We start from the raw sequence: 17,565 nt of genomic DNA, 5'->3' as shown, positions 1-17,565 counted from the left end.
GCTCACTCCCTACCTGGTGGCTGAAGCCCAAGCAGCCTACATGCTCCTAAGCGAGGAGCAGGCCAGAAGCTATGATGCAGTGAAGGCGGCTGTCCTAGATCGGGTGGAGCTATCCACTGAAAAATACCACCAGTGGTTCCAGGCAGCAAAGTGGACAGGGAGTTTGAGACCCCTGGTGTTTGCCCAGAAATTAATGAACTGGGCCACCCGATGGCTGGGGCCTAATGCCCAGACAGAGGGGGAGATTATGGACGTGCTTGTCTTAGAGCAGTTTTTACATGGCCTAAGGGTTTGGGTGTGAAAGCACCAAACAAGTATGGTAGAGGCTGCGGTGAAACTGACAGAGGAGTACACAGAGGCAGACTTCCCTGTGCACTCCGAAAGAGAGGAGGACATTGGGGAATCCCTGACCGGGAAGGGTCCCAAGAAGAAACAGGAGACCAACCAGGGAGCTCCCATGGGGACCAAGACAATCATCTGCTGGCAGTGCGGGTGGCCCAGACATAAAAAAGGGGACTGCCTGGACATGGAATGTGGTTTCACCCAGTTCTGCAGGTGGACCAACATGAGAGGGCCAGGGAAAGGGAGGTGGCTGTCCATCATTCCCCTGATGGTTGGGAGGAGACCCCAGCGTGGTCTAGTGGACACAGCCTCAGCCTGCTCCCCCTTAAGGAGGGGACTAGTAGAGCCCGAGTGTGATTCCTGGAGTCAATCCGAGTGTGGAGTGCATCCAGGGGGATAAGAGGCAGTGCCCAATGGCCCAGCTGCCCCTGGAGGTCCAGGGCCGGTTCCACTGGATGTAGATAGAGGTAGTAGGGGGCCTGCCATACCCCATGGTGGTGGGAACCTACTGGGAACCCTCCCCAAGAGAAAAGGGAGGTTGGGGGAGGAAACCTAAAATGGAAAAGAGGGAACACCCTCAGAGAAAGGGGGAGAGGGTCCTTCAGGTCAATAACCCTAGACAACAGGGGCAAGCCTGGGAAGGAACAGAGGAACAAAGGCAGGAGGACATATGCACCCCAGGGCCCGTCATGGAGCCGAAAGGCCCGACTGAACTCCCTGCATGGGGACCCCCAGAAGACCAGGTTCAGGACCCACTTGACAGGTCTGAGGAATGTGAGGTCCAGGGGGGCACTGTGATTGACCCTGAACCTCTGGTGGGGGCAAAAGCAGAAAGGGAAGGGGGACACACCTGGGGGTGTAACTGGTGCAAGAACCTCTTGGTGGAGGCAGAGTTATGAGGCTGCCCAACCCCCACGCAATGTGGCTTCTGCAGATGGGGGATAGCAGAACCCCTCTAAGAGGACCCAGAGGATCATGGGAAAGATAGCGGAGGGCTCCCCTGGAGGACCCTGTCCAGAACGGGGAGAAGAGGACACAGATGGGCGAACCTGGTGGTTGGGGAAGGTGTGTGATAGGGTGCTGAGCAGGAGGGCTGCAGAATCAGCCCCCTGCCACGCCAGCCTCATTTAAGCGAATAAAGTGGAGCTGGCTGGACAGAACCTTCCCTAATAGGGGAATGAGAGCCAGCTGCCAGCCCAATTAGCCCAAGGCTACATCAGAGGCTGGGAAGACGGCAGAAAGGGGGTGGGACGAAGGAGAGCCAGGGAGGGCAGGCAGGCAGGAAAGAAGGAAAGCCCTTCCCTCCTGGGTTTGGACACAAGGAATCCAAAGCTGTGCACGCTGCCTGGTGAGAAAGTGGTGGGAGCACAAACTTGTAAATAAACGCATCAGTGGTTTCAGAACCCGAGGATCTCTGAATGACTTTATCTGAGCCTAGCATAGGCAGGAGACAGGAGAACCAGGTACGCTCTGCTACAGAGGTATAGTCACAACTGTTGATCCACACCTGCTGTATCGGCCTCTTGGAGCTCATGGGGCTTGGGGAACAATCTGCAGTCTGTTTTAATACATTTTGGAGGATCAGTGTGGTGGACAGCTGGTCCACAATGGATGATGTGTAGGCAAATAAGGCTTTAAGCCACATTTATACACCCTCCATCTTGGACCAGCTGAGTTGTGCCCTGTGCTCCGTCTTCACCTGTGAAGATTTGGGCCAGTATGAGCATTTGGCAATGAAACATAGATTCAACCACACACGGTAGTCGCTGTTGCAAAGTGAATCACCATTGATAACCACACTGTTACTACAGTTATTTCCTGTTCAGAGTGTAGGGTAAAAGTGTTTTTATGCCTACAAGAGAGCAGTATGATTCAGCAAGTGCAGCATTGGACTGAGAGTCAGAAAACCTGGGTTCTAGTCCTTGTTCTGCTGCTGACTTGCTGCATGCCCTTGGGCAAGTCACTTAATGTCTGCCTCTCTCCACCCTTTGTCTTGTCTGTTTAGACTGTGAGCTCTTTGGAACAAAGACTGCCTCTCACTATGGGTGTGTCTACACTTGAAGCTGGAGATGTAGATCCCAGCTCAAGGAAACATACCTGTGCTAGCTCTGATTGAGTTGGCACTCAAAAAAATTGAGCTGCCTCTAGTACATACCTATCCGAGATTCTAGGGATGGACTCACGGGAGCTAGCTTCTCCCCCTGCTTGCACTGTCATTGCTACACTCACAAGTGCACTAGGTTGATCAGAGTTAGCACAGTTATGTCTCTTCGAGATGGAATGTACACTTTCGGCTCCAAGTGTAAAGACACCCTTTGGGTTTGTGGAGTGCCTGGCACAATTATCTTAGTTGGGTCTTCTAGGTACTACTCTAATATAGATTACTGGCAAATGCTGACCTTTTTCATGCCAATCACTATACAGCATGCAGGCAGTTACAGGCTGAAGAAATCTTATGTATTAATTAGATAATGAATTTAGGGTTATCATAAAGCATTTTCCTCTTTCCATATAAAATCTAACTTTGTATTGTGTGTGGTTTTATCTCTCTGAATGTAGGATGAAATTTTGACAGTTATCAGACGAGTAGATGATAACTGGGCAGAAGGAATGCTGGGAGATAAAATTGGAATTTTCCCTATTCTCTATGTTGAGGTAAGCTCACAATTGTTTGTACATGCTTTCTTTCGTTTTTGTTGTTTGTTTAAACACATAGCAGGTCAGAATAACCTTGGAGTTCCTGAAAAGAGGACAAACCGTTTTGGAATGGCTGAGAAGAGAAACTGTTTATGGTGTTTTGATATAAGCCACCCAATGAATTTACTCTTATCCTGGTCAATTTAATTTAACCCAGATGATAGGATGTACGTCTGAATTGTCACTGGCTTCCAGTCAAGAGGCTTTGGTTTAATCTCAGTGATACATATGGAAAATAGGAGAGGGTAATCACAATACAAAGTTTACTATGCAGCCTGATTTGCAGTCAGCTTAGAAGAAGGCGGCGCTGATAACTGTGCTATACATCTCTCTGCATTCCATTTTCCATGACATTCCCTGTTTACATTCTCGGCCACCTTTTGCAGCCCTGTTTGTAATAAAGCAAGATAGAAACAGCTAAAGTTAGGGTCAGCTGTGTTTGAAAGCATAGCCCTTCACGGGGGACACTACAGATGTTCCCTGCTCCAGTGGGAGCTCTGGTAGCATGACCCTTTGCTCCCCTCTCAGGGGATGCACTAGGCCTGATCCTTAGCTGATGTAATTCAGAACAGCTCTGTTGATTTCAATGGCACTACAGTGATTTCTGCTAGGTGAGGATCTGGTCCCAATGCTCCTGTGGAAAACCAGCCAGTCCAGTCACCTTTGGGGTGGTTAGCAGAGCTATCCAGCAGTCATTGTGCCTACAGGAGCACAAAGATTACAGACAATGCTAACTTTTGCATGGGTATCACAAGTGGGGAGGGGCATATATTGGTCAGGGGTTGGCAACAGTCTGGCTCTTAATTTGAAAATATTTCATACTGGCATGTTGGCTTGGCATCATTATCCCTTAGTATTGCCTGTATACAACCTGCAACCATGTTTTGGTTAAATGTGTTCCATATTTCAGTTGTACTTGAGGTTTCCCTCGGAGGATTCTAGCGCTGTCTCAAGCATTTTTCTTAAGTAGTTTTCATTTCAAAATACCAGTTTGCATCTGTTTTCCTCCTCCACAGCTGATCAAAGGTATCATGTGGTGCCGCAAGCTTCTGTGCATCACACACTTGAGTGACTTGCCTGTAGTATGCTCTGCTGCAACATGCACGGTTTATAAGCATCAGTAGCTTCATACTAATATATGGGCCTGATTCTGATCTCAGACTTATACTGGTGTAACTCTATTGACTTCAGTGGAGTTATTCTTTTACGTACTGGGTTCAAAATCAGACCCATTGTGTGTAGCATTAATGTGTTGTCCCCCAGAAATTAGTTGTCCTCCACATTTCTGAGTTAATGACTTGAGACATAACAAAGATAATTAGTGCTGTGTCTGATTATTAACGCCAACAATGATGAATTTTCAGCAAAGCATAAAAATCACATTCCGCACCTGATGAGAACAATAATATTAAAATGAGGATGTGTAGTAGCTGTTGAAAAATTGGCTGCTTGATGGAAGCTAATGCCTAATGATTCTCTCTGCTCAATGCGTAAGATCCAGTCAGTTTGTTATAATTGACTGGTACAATGGGCTTAGCCCAGCTCTCATCCTTCTCTTACCTCTCCCTCATCCCCTTTCTTGATTCCAATTATCTGTTACCCTAATCTTTGTTCTCTTGAGCTGCTTAAAGATGAGTGAGGGGCCAAGAGTGTGAGAAGCAGCCTAAAAAAAGAGATACTGCTCTTAAGTGGCAGCTAATGCCAGGCACCAGCAGAGGAGCTCAGTGGACAGGCCCCGGAGGTGTTGCTGTGCACAAGCAGCACGGCCATGCTTGATCGTCTCTGAGCAGGGACGTGCAGCCAGATTTACAGACACAAAGGGAAACAGTTGTTTTTTATAAATCTGACTAGGCAGCTGGGAAGGCCTCTCTCAATTAGAAACCTGGATGACATGGGCATGAGTGCTCTCAGTGTTGGTTTAGAACAGGGGTTCTCAAACTGGGGGTCAAGGCCCCTGAGCGGGTCATGAGGTTATTACATGGGGGGTCACGAGCTGTCAGCCTTTGCCTCTAGCATTTATAATGGTGTAAAATATATAAAAAAGCAGTTTTAATTTATAAGGGGGGGTCGCACTCAGAGGCTTGCTATGTGAAAAGGGTCACCAATACAAAAGTTTGAGAACCACTGGTTTAGAAGGCCTCAGTGAAATGGTCCTCCAGTGACGACATAAGTAAATTAGCATGTTGTGCCATATCTGCAGCTACTGATTCCAGTGGAAGTAGCAGTTGGAGGTACTTTACTCATGAGGAGATCTTGTGCCACCACCAGAGTTTCATAAGTATGACTGATTCCAGATTCAAATATTATTTTGTTGATAAATGATCTAGTCCATTGCTTGACCACACTGGTTCATTATGAAATATACTCGAGAGACCAAATAACCCACATAGATTTATTGTTCTAAGCCAATAATAATATAGTACAGGAAAAGTTTTCAGTACAATACCAGTCTGTGGGAAGCAGTCTCATGCAGCAGGGTTACAGTCACATTACACAGAAGGTATGCTGCCAGAGTTGCACATTTCATCTGGTATTATAATTATATGATTTTGAAAGTCATACATCCTTTACACATCACTCAAATCCAACCCCTCAGTTTGTCCCAGTTCCTAACTTGTTGTTTTGTTCCTTCCTTACCTTTGTTTTGGATACTAGCATTTCAGGTACTGGTCCATGAAGGTATTTCCCTAGCTTGTACTAAAACATAGAACGAATGTATCTTGATTTTGACAAGTTTCCTATCTGCTTATGCCAAAGCTTACTTCAGCTAATGCAAGGCATTATGGGATACTTAATATAAGAGAACAGGATTATATCAAAGATATAGGCCTGTCATAAATATAAAGGGAAGGGTAAACACCTTTTAAAATCCCTCCTGGCCAGAGGAAAAACCCTTTTACCTGTAAAGGGTTAAGAAGCTAGGATAACCTCGCTGGCACCTGACCAAAATGACCAATGAGGAGACAAGATACTTTCAAAGCTGGAGGGGGGAAGAAACAAAGGCGCTCTCTGTCTGGGTGATGCTTTTGCCAGGAACAGAAAGGAATGGAGTCTTAGAACTCAGTAAGTAATCTAGCTAGATATGCGTTAGATTCCGTTTGTTTAAATGGCTGAGAAAATAAGCTGTGCTGAATGGAATGTATATTCCTGGTTTTGTCTTTTTGTAACTTAAGGTTTTGCCTAGAGGGATTCTGTTTTGAATTTAATTACCCTGTAAGATATTTACCATCCTGATTTTACAGAGATGATTCTTTTACTTTCTTCTATTAAAATTCTTCTTTTAAGAACCTGATTGCTTTTTCATTGTTCTTAAGATCCAAGGGTTTGGGTCTGTGTTCACCTATGCAAATTGGTGAGGATTTTTATCAAGCCTTCCCCAGGAAAGGGGGTGTAGGGTTTGGGGAGGATGTTGGGGGGGGGGGGGGAGAGACGTTTCCAAGCAGGCTCTTTCCCAGTTATATATCTGTTAGATGCTTGGTGGTGGCAGCAATAAAGTCCAAGGGAAAAAGGAAAATAATTTGTACCTTGGGGAAGTTTTAACCTAAGCTGGTAAAAATAAGCTTAGGAGGTTTTCATGCAGGTCCCCACATCTGTACCCTAGAGTTCAGAGTGGGGAAGGAACCTTGACAAGGCCTATCTAGCTTACATAACTGTATACACCTTGTAAAACAAAAGCTTTAAAGGCAACTTCTATTCAAGTGTGGGAAATCAGTATTTCAAGATTTCCATAATGGATAAGGTCATTCAAAGCTTGTTTTGCCTTGCACATGTCATTGCTAATTTGAGTAATGTGGGCGGGGGGGGGTTAATCTAGTGATGCTTTTCAATTTAAAGTAAGTGGATTCATATGCACATTAAAAACTGGTAGATAAGTTTCAACCTCATCCTGATATTGGGGCTACCTTAGGATAAATGACTTATTCTGAAAACTGGGATAGACATTATAGTGTCCCACTGTGCTGCTTACCTGAGGAAAACAGAAGTTTGGAGTAGTGACGATACAAGTGAGGCCTCCGTGTATAAATTTTATGTAATTAATTACCATACAGTATTGTCCATCTGTAGTAAAGGTTACCCTTACTGCTGGTTGTCGCCATCTGGTAGGCTTCACTAGACAGGAGCAGCTAGTTCTCTGTTCCATTGTATTGGCCTGAACCATTGTGGCCACACATTGGATTGCAATGTCAAAAACATCGCTGGCACAACAAACCGTGGTTGATGCTCTTCAGGTTTGCATTGCTGCATGATACACCAGTAGTTGACATAGATCCAGTTTCACGTAGGTGCTGACTTCCAGATAACCTGCTGAATGGACAGTAACCAATTTGTCAAATACTGTTTGAGGAAATACTGGTAGTGATACCATAAAAGAAATGTATATGGATCTAGACATGAAGCAAGATTGTTTTGAATGATGCGCCTCCAAGGATGCAGTGACACTAATCCCAAAGTATGAATGATACTAAAAAGGAATTTGTTTATATGAGTCAACATAGTGCCAGTTAGCCATAGTTTGTTATATACTGAGGGCAATATCAGTTAGCTAACAATTCATCTTTAATAAATTCAGGCAATTTTCCTTTTTCAGTGTTCCCAAATAAGTTGGTTATAGTAAACACAACTCCCATAATCAGTACAAATTTCTTCCTTAACTTTTTATTATTTGTTGTGATTAATTTATAAATTTTTGCTTGAGTTTGAGTAAACAATTTCGCAATGTCATGCATATTGTAAGCAATGTACCGTTTCTCAAGAGCTAGGCCCTCAATGCCATAAATTATGGGTTTTGAAATTGTTTCCGCTGCCTGATGCTCAAAATAGTTATTGAGGTTTTTTATTTTCATTCTCATATTACCATTGTTCCAAATAGATATTCCAGATTCAAATAATCCTGAAACTTAACCAATAATCCTATTTGAAGTCTCCTAGTTCAAAAATTACCAGACTGCAAAATAGTCTTTTGCCCAGCCATTGAGTCTTGCTACCTGTGTATTAGCTCATAGAATATCAGGGTTGGAAGGGACCTCAGGAGATCATCTAGTCCAATCCCCCTGCTCAAAGCAGGACCAATCCCCAACGAAATCATCCCAGCCAGGGCTTTGTCAAGCCTGACCTTGAAGACCTCTAAGGAAGGAGATTCCACCACCTCCCTAGGTAACCCTTTCCAGTGCTTCACCACCCTCCTAGTGAAAAAGTTTTTCCTAACATCCAACCTAAACCTCCCCACTGCAACTTGAGACCATTACTCCTTGTTCTGTCATCTGGTACCACTGAGAACAGTCTAGATCCATCCTCTTTGGAACCCCCCTTCAGGTAGTTGAACGGGGGATTACAAAGAGGAGCTCCTTCTCCTTGAAGCATTGTGGCTTCACAATACTGTCTTTTTGTTTGTTATATTGGCACAAGGGTGTTAGAGCTGTGCTGGCATGTGTAAGATTGAGGAGACGGAAGAACACAGCATGTCCTAATAGATTTAAACCTGTAGTAATGAAAAATTGAGACAGGAGGGACACCCAGTAATTGGAAGGGCAGATCCCACCAGCATACTCAAGAAGTAAACACTCAATGCGAGAGTTGTTAAGCAAAAATTCTGACTGCAGCAACAATGCTAGATTTTGAACACCAAAGATGCAGTGTCTCTGATAAAAGAAGCTCATGAATCAGTGACTGAGCTGTATAATTATGTTCCTTATTGCAATAACTGTAACATAGTTATACCGTATTGCAAATCAGCAAATTGCAATTGATAACATGTGAGCCCATTATTGCAATGTGTTTTATTGCATTAGGGGCACTAAATGCTGGGATTAAACAATATAAGGAATCTTTAAAATTAATTCCTTAAGGTATCGAAGCAAAGCAGAGTCTAGAGTAACTGGTATCTTGTCCAATTATTTGTAGTCAAAAGGATAATAGAAAGGGGGGCTAACATTTGGAGAGTTGAGGGTAGTCAGGGCTCCACAATATAGGTCCAGAGTACGCTGCGAACACACAACCCAGAGAAAAAATATCTTGTGAGTAAATGTCTGAAAGAAGTTTGGATCAGAAGAATAAATTGAAGAAAATGTACCCAAATAATCAGACAGCACGTTCATTAAATATAACATTTGTTTGAGAAAACAACAATTTTTCCTTATGAAATTACCTTTGCAGAGACCCACTTTCAATTGTCTTGTGATGTGCTTCTTGATCTTTAACCATTGTAAAGCAGTTTAACCTATTCAGACCTGCACGTACACATTAGCCAATGTTCCAACCATGGTCATAAAACACTGCTCTGCAACCATCCCATGGTTCCTGTCTTTGTGCCAGCCTTTGTCTTAGACTGCACACCAAGTTACTTTACCGAAATCCCTGTAGTTAGTTTATTTGTAGAATATATTTTTGTTTCTATTAAAAATAAAAAGCTGTGTTCAGTTACTTTTAGTACTTAGCATCCAGTCATGGCAGATCCAAAGAACCACTTAGCTCTTCACACAAGAACAAAATCTTTTCTCATAGACTAGCATGTGAATGCTTTAAATCAGGGGTTTGGAAACATTTTCCTGAGATGGACCACATCCTAATAATGAGACTTCCTTGTGGACCATCTTGTCTTCCATATGACACCTTTCAGTCCAACATTTCTATGTTTCTGTGATTCAACTGAGTAGACCACCACCAGTCCCATTTCCAAACTGTTCAGTATCTCTGTACAAAATGACAGCCATAGCAATTACATAGCATAAGAACGTAATATTCAGAAAATGTGTGTGTATTTTTAGGTGTGATAAGTATTTTGGCCTTTTCCACAAAAAATGAATTCAATTACATTTCTGTACTGCATTTAATCTCTCCTTCCCATCTGTTTTGTTCCCCTCTCCACCTGTATCACAGGGATGACAAGTTAGGGCCCTAAACATCAATTTGTCCTTGATTTTTTGACCCTTCAGATATGTGGTCTGCATGGCAGCAGTTTCTGCTCCATCAAAGAGGAGAGTAAGAGAATTGAGACACAACAACAGTAGATAAGAAGCCACAATCTCTTGGCTTCTTAAAAAGCAACGATGCATCTCCATCCTTTGAGTTTCTATCTAAGGTAGTGGAACCTGAATTTCACCTTAGCTAACCATCTCTCTTTTATTCTTTTCCCCAAAGCCTTGTAACATGCTAGATGTAAAAAGAGCTTTAATTAATGACTTCAAGATGTCCTAAGAACAAACCTTTCTGGAAAGCACCCTTTTTGCTTATGGCCTTTGAAGGAAAGTCCAAGGAAAGCAATCTCTCTGCAGAGAGCATCCAAATGGATAAAATGCTTCAGCCAAGCCTTGCTAATGTTGTTTAATGTTAATAAAAAGTAAAGTTTTTGAAAGGTAGAAAATGTGCCCATTCAGAAAAACTGCCTTTATTAAAATCCATAAAACCAATTCAGCCCTGGTGTAAGTAAGTGCAACTTCATTGACTTATGGGAGTTACATCCTTTTATACCTGAAGTGAATTTTGCCTTTTCCTTCTCATTTCTTGTGTAAGATTTTTACTTTACTTTTGTCCAGCTACATTGCTCATTTTTCTTTTAGGTCGAATAGATTTTCTTTGTTCTCATTCTATGGAATATTCTATCAGCATACTTCTGAAAATCAGGTTACCATGCAGGTGCATTGTGACGGAATAGTTAATGTGAACGAAAGGCACAGCAAAACATACTGAAGGTGCATTGCTGACTACAAGAGGGGTTTTGGTGGGAATCAGTACTCCTGCTTGTCTCCTCAGAGTATGAAACAATGCAAGGATAAAAACCCTTTGATTTAAGGTAACAGGTTCTTTTAATAATGACTCTCATACAAAAATAAATCAGTTAAATAACATTAGCACAAAGGTGCCAATCATCAAAAACTGGAATATTTGCAATCAAAGGAGAAACAGACTAAAAATCCAAGTACGGTGGGATGCAGTAGGAAGAAATCAGATTGGTGCCTTGTTTTTGCCTGATTATTGCAGGTTCATGGAACATTTCCATCTTAACTGTGCATTGTCTTCATGGTTTTTGTCCATTTTCTATCTTTGGTTTATATAAATGTACATGCTGGGTGCCAAGTTTTTGTTTTATTTTTAAAATGTTGCTAAAAAAACTCACTGTACCACTACAGCTGAGACCAGTACAACTGAAACATTATTCCCTCACCTCTAGGAATGACGCATAACAACCTCAATTCTTAATGCAGATCGTCATTCTTAACTATGTACTTGTAACTAATCTCTTCTCTTTATTTTATTTACTGAGCAAATCAAAATAAAAAGACACATATTACAGACTCTTGGCACCCTAGAAGTCTATTATAAACACAGTCCATAACAGAGCAGCCAAACCCACTGTAACATTAGGAATTGGGTAATATCCCTTTAAGTAGTTTTTGAGCCCTCTAGTGGCTTTCACTGTCTTTTGAGTCAGAATCCTTCCAAAGCCTCAACATGTGTATGTGTGGGGCTTGTGTGTTATATGTACTTAGTAAATACAGTAATATGAGCCCCACTGTGCCTGTCGTTCCTTCATATTATATAAATGTTATGTAAAGAGCAAACGAGATCACATTCACTCAGCACAATGGCCATTCCACAAAAGAAACCCCCCCACCTTAATGTCAGAAACTTAATGTGTTAGTACAGTCTGTGGTATTGTAAGTTTCCACCAATGCCTACAAACAAAATAAAAAGTTTACATCTGAAACTAATGTGACTCTAAGGGAAAACAAACTGCCATAGTTAATCTCCTTTCCAATTGCTGTATATTGCAATTCCATATTATATTAGCTGTCACTAATAAAGCATTAGCACTGCTTAGATCACATGCTAATGTACAGGAAGTCTAGGCAGACTTGGGTACAGTACATCCATTTTGTCTACTAAATTCCTTCCTCGAGTCATGGCTAGTGAATTTATAGTTTTACAGGGAATGTGGCGATAGACCAGTGAAAATTTCTTCATCTGGAATCAGTATTCAGAGAAATCACCCGGCTTCTGATCTCTGGATTCCAGTGAGAGGGGCAGCATCAGCTCAGAGGCCTGCCATGGTGGCTGAGGGAATTTCTTAAGAGAAAATTGAGGTTCATATCCTCCTACAATATTTGGAGAGAAAAAAATACCTGAGGCCAAACATCTAATCCTTTGGTTTTGTACTTACTGAAGGGACTCCTAAAAGTATTTTATTTACTGTTAGCTTTTGCCATTAAAATAGGTTTTGAAACACTTCCGTCTTTTCAGCAACTTCACAGGTTTTGGAGTGATAGGCTTTGGGATCCTAAGATATATTTCTATGTGCCATTTTCCATTCAGCAATGTACCCAACTCCATGGGAGTTTGAAGTAGATCTAGAGCATGTAATCATTATTCTGGTCTCTATCTAGAGTTACATTGTAGGGGGCCTCTGTCTTAGCCATTGATCACCTCTGACAGCCAGGTTCTGAAGATTGTTCCAGCAGTTCAAGAGTGTGCATTTATTTTTAAATATCTCACAATTGTCTATTTTGAACCAGTGCCTGAAGAAATCTGCATCAAGAGCAACAAATACTTAATTTGCATAGTACTCAATTAAAAATAAAAACCTACAAGATTTTTATTTTTTACATAGACATTTTGCTATTTTTCTTTTATTACTGTTGTTGCTGTAAATTGTGTATCTTAATTAGTTTCACTTATTGAACTTGCCTTTTTGTGCCCAGGTATTTCTCTAGCTCTATAAACTCCAAGAGTGGAAATCAATATAGCAAAATTTAGCAAAGTGAATTACTTACCTATAAAACGGTGGTCCTCAGAAGCTAGCATGCTGCATAGATTCACATCCTGCCACCCACCAAGAGTTATGATAGGTTGGCTAGGCTTATGCCTTTTATCAAACAAGGAGCAAAGGCTGAATGCTCTGGTGAAGCGCAGGAACTGCTTCCCCCCAGTTGCTTCAGATAATAGAAGTTTCTAGAACTTTAGAGCACTCTCTGTGCAATGCACAAGAGGCAAGAAGGCCCAAGAGTACAGACCTGTGCTGAAAGCTATTTTCAAACAAAAAACGATTTTGGTGAAGTTGTTGTTTTTGTTTTTTCAGGCTAAAAAACTAATTAATTGCACCATAAATGTTGCTTTAAACAAGCCTCAACTCAAAGTATATTTTTAGGTATTGGTGTTGAAGTTAGCAAGACAAGAGAAGGACTAGATCTAACAAATTAACAAAAAGAAAAGGTTGGTACCTATTCGGGAATTTCACTTTCCTCCAGTTTGCCTGTCAGTGAGCAAGGGATTCTTGAAAATTCACCCATTTTATTTTTAGTCTGTCTAATAAAAGGATTCTCATCCAAATTCATGGTTTTTATTTGCTTTTTAAATCCCTTGACAACTGGATTAACCCAATGTCAGTTGTATATCCTGTGCCACCATTTGCTCTTGTGAAAATATCTAGAAGGTGCTGTCAAAGCCTCATGTTCTGTGCAACAGATTAGACTTAAATGATGAGGCAGAGAACCCAGAATTAAGTGGTAAGCCACCTCCTCCCTTACTGTCGTCCCTCAATTTATTATTTATTTTAATATATTAATTTGTGTTGCAAGGATGCTAAGCACTGTATAAACAAGATTAATGACATAAGCCTCAATGTAAGCAAAGTTGCAGAGGTTTCCTGTTATAAATCTGACTTTGTCCCATGTTGACAGAACTGAACTGTTTCAACAGGAAATGTCATGAGAATGATTTTCATTTATAATAAAATAGTTCTGGAGGTTTGGGACAAATCTGGAAAGGCACGTGTGTGACATCACACGTCAGACATTGTGGTGGATTTTGCTCTGGCTTGGGAAAGAGCATGCTGGGCAGCCTAAACTCCTGGGTTATTTTATCCTTTCTCACAAGGAGAGCTGTCCCTGCAAGGCAAGGAGTAGCTCCCACAGTGTAAACCTTGCCTGCCAGCAGAGGGGAAAGTGAGTGAGATTTGAGCCAAGGCAGCCTGTTTCCAGCTGGGGCACATTCTGTGCTACCCCTTCTCCAGTCTCTGACACCACAGCAGCAGAATACATATTTGGGGGCGGGATGCCTTGTCTCCCTCTCTGAGGCCTAACTCAGTAGGTGGGCCTGCGTGTCTGCTCTCTGAGGGGAGGAGCAGCGGCACTGCTGTCTGTTCTGTTCATTCTCCCAGTCAGTCTGGGATTTTGGGGCAGTTACTTGTCCTCAACCCACCCCTCGTCTGTTTGTCAGTGTTATCTATCATGGGAGGGAAACACGGTGGTCGACTAATGCGGGATATGTGTGTGGCATGTGTGTAGTCCTTTCCCCAAAGGTCTGGATTAGTGGGGGATCTTGGGCAGGGAAAGGTGCAGGATGGTTCTAGGAGCCCATGATGCTGTGTTCTCCTGCTCCACACCTGCTGAGGAGCTTCTCTTACATAGCTGAGCTACATGCTCCAGCTGCCCCTGAAGTGCTGTCTCTTTCTGTGTCATCTAGGCATAGGAGCCGACTCCGGGGGTGCTCCAGGGCTCAAGCACCCATGGAAAAAAAATAGTGGATGCTCAGCACCCATTAGCCACAGCTGTTCGGCCATGCTACCAATCAGTTGTTTGGTGACTGGGGGAGGCGCTTGGGGGAGGGTGGAGAGCAGCGAGTGGTGGGCAGGAGCCTTGGGGGAGGGGTTGGAGCAGAGATGGGAAGAAGCGGAGTGAGGGTGGGGCCTTGAGGGAAGGGGAAAAGCCTAGGGGCAAAGCTGGGGTGGAGCACTCCCGGGGAAAAATAAAAGTCAGTGCCTATGCATCTAGGGATCCCGCATGGCAATAGCCAGGCTCCTGGAGGAAGGAGGGATTTAAAAAAAGAATTGTAGAAGCAAAGGTTAGGGCAAAAGGTAGTACTGCTGCACTCTAGGGATAGGACTCGCTTTCTGTGTCTAGCATGGTGTCTGGTACTAGGGTTGCCAGGTGTCCGGTTTTTGACCAGAACGCCCGGTCAAAAAGGGACCCTGGTGGCTCCAGTCAGCACTGCTGACCGGGCCGTTAAAAGTTCGGTAAGCAGCGCAGCGGGGCTACGGGAGGCTCCCTCCCTGCGGTGGCTCTGCGCAGCTCCCAGAAGCAGTGGCATGTCCCCACTCCAGCTCCTAGGTGTAGGGGCAGTCAGGGGGCTCAGCACACTGCCCCTGCCCCAAGTGCCGACTCTTCAGCTCCCAATTGGCCAGGAACCGCAGCCAAAGGGAGCTGCAGGGTGACACCTGTGGACGGGACAGCGCACTGAGCCACCTGGCCACATCTCCACACAGGAGCCGGAGGGGGAACATGCTGCTGCTTCTGGGAGTTGCTTGAGGTAAGCATCACCCAGGGCCTGCATGCCTCACCCTCTCCTACCCTCTGAACCCCTCCATCCCAGCCCAGAGCACCTTCCTGCACCCGAAATCCCTCATCCCCAGCCCCATCCAGAGTCTGCACCCCCAGGCGGAGCCCTCACACTCCAGCCGCCTACCCCAGCCTAGAGCCCCCTCCCACACCCTGAACCCCTCTGCTCCATCCCCCAGCCCAGAGCCCCGGTCCTGCACCCTAACCCCTCATACCTGCCCCCCCGCAGAGACTGCACCCCTTCCTGCATCCCAACCACCACCTCAGCCCAGTGAAAATGAGCAAGTGAGTGAGGGTGGGGTGAACGAGTGACAGAGGGAGGGGGGATGGAGTGAGAGGGGGTGGGGCCTCTGAGAAGGGGTGTGGCAGGGGCGGGTCCTCAGAGGATGGGTGCGGCAAGGGTGTTCGGTTTTGTGTGAGTAGAAAGTTGTCAGCCCTATCTGATCCATATGCCCCTTGCCTGTTGTTTCTGTGCACTGAGATGGAATGGTTAGGCGTGTGACTATTGCCCTTTTGTTGCTGGCCCATACAGAGGTAGAAGTTCTGCTTTCGCTCAGGTAGTAGAGATAACACCTTTCGGCTTCACAGATCCTCCGGTCTGTCTCTACCCGGCCACACAGCTAAAATTCTCATCCAGGCTCTCATCATCTCACATCTTGATTACAGTAACATCATTTTCTCTGGCCTTGACAAATGCAGTCCTGCCCGAGTCGTATCCATTCAGAATGCTGCTGCAACAGTAGTTTTCCTAGCCCATTGCTTTGACCCCTCTCTTTGAATCCTTCCACAGGCTCGTCCCTTTCTATCATATCAAACATAAGCTGCTTTCTTCATTTTCCAGGCCCTTGCTGACCTATCCCCACCCTACCTATTATCTCTTATTCACTATCAAGGTGTTGACTCCCATCTCCAGCTGGCCCGTAGTGCCAGTCTCCGTCACGCACTTGTTAAATTTTCAAACAGGCTCCTTTCGTGCTTTCTCCCACGCGGCCCCTCATGTTAGTGATGAGCTCCCAATAAACATGTGCAAAGACATTTCATTATTCTCCTTTAAATCCCTTTTTAACAGCCTGCTCTTCTGTGATGCCCGCAATAAACTTAACAACATTTAGACTGTAGATGGGCAGAGACTACTGCCTATAATGCTGATGTGTATTTTCTCGTTGTTTCCTTGCAGTCCTGCATTGGCCTGTCTGTATCCATCCATTGTCTCTTCTTGTATAGTTAGATGGTGAACTCCTGGGGGCAAGGGCAGCCTTTTTGTTCTCTTTGTACAGCACCTACCACAATGGGGTCTGGGTCCAGGACTGGGGTTCCAAGGAGCTTTGATAATACAATTAATGTCCTAGTAAGAGCCTCTGCATGAGTGCAGTTCGTGCCATCATAGTGGCACACATTGTAAAAGAAAATTCTGAAATCCCATTGCTTAGGATGCACTCTCTCTCTGCTTGCTAAAATGTGGGTGCAGTGCATGGGGGCCTCTATCAGAGGAGAATGTTTTAGAGAAAAATTTGCATCACTGAGATGGTGTGATACAGCAACAGGCAAAATCATTGTCATGCACTTCCAGAAAATTTTCATTACATGTGGAATTTTTATTCATTAATTCATTTAGCCACCTCACAAGTCAAGAGCATGGCCTAGAAACTCCAAATCCACTTTATTCTGTTGTCTCTCCTGAGAGCCAGTCACTGTATTTATAGTGTTTGAAGGGCTAACATTTGGAGCTAATGAATTACTACACTCTGAGAAGACTGTTGGTGTGTCTATACTTAGAGCTGGTGACATAAAGCTCAAGTTGCTTTAGAGTAGATAAGCTACACAGGGGTTACTTCAGAGCTGACCTGCTCCACATGGTCTTATGCAGAGACTGCAGCATCTGCACCAGCAGCCACCCAGGTGCTCAGGTCCTTCCCGGCAGAGCCCCTACAGGAGGAAAGGCAGAGGGTTTAAGTGTCACCACTTGACCCAGTCTTCCTTGGCCCCTCATTCAGGCCCTGCTCGCCAACAGGGTGGTCAACGGCAATCATTTTGAGGGTGCCACCGAGGGCAACACACCGGACCTGTTCAGATTCAGCTCCCCCTCTCTTCCTGGACCATTTATCCTTGTTCCTTTCTGCGTGGGCCTGAATTACCTTGGACCGCTGGGTGCTCAGCACCATAACATTTGGCTGTACCCTGCAGTTTTCCTCCTCCC

At 44.2% G+C, this 17,565-nt stretch overlaps 1 protein-coding gene across 5 annotated transcripts in view; it reads left to right on the top strand.

Moving 5' to 3' along the window:
• Positions 1–17,565, top strand: part of SH3RF3 (SH3 domain containing ring finger 3) — a 383,024-nt gene that overhangs the window by 268,924 nt on the left and 96,535 nt on the right. For 4 of the 5 annotated variants that reach the window (XM_073350759.1, XM_073350780.1, XM_073350750.1 and 1 more), the window contains exon 3: positions 2,902–2,997. The exons of the other annotated variant lie outside the window; for it this stretch is intronic. In XM_073350759.1, the coding sequence (XP_073206860.1) occupies positions 2,902–2,997 (96 nt within the window). The remainder of the gene's footprint in view (positions 1–2,901; positions 2,998–17,565) is intronic. 5 annotated transcript variants of the gene reach the window in all.

The sequence above is a fragment of the Lepidochelys kempii genome, chromosome 1 (genome assembly GCF_965140265.1).
Source record: "Lepidochelys kempii isolate rLepKem1 chromosome 1, rLepKem1.hap2, whole genome shotgun sequence".
NCBI lineage: Eukaryota > Metazoa > Chordata > Testudines > Cheloniidae > Lepidochelys > Lepidochelys kempii.
Note: the sequence above shows the minus strand (reverse complement) of the source record. Positions and strands in the feature narration are given on the sequence as shown.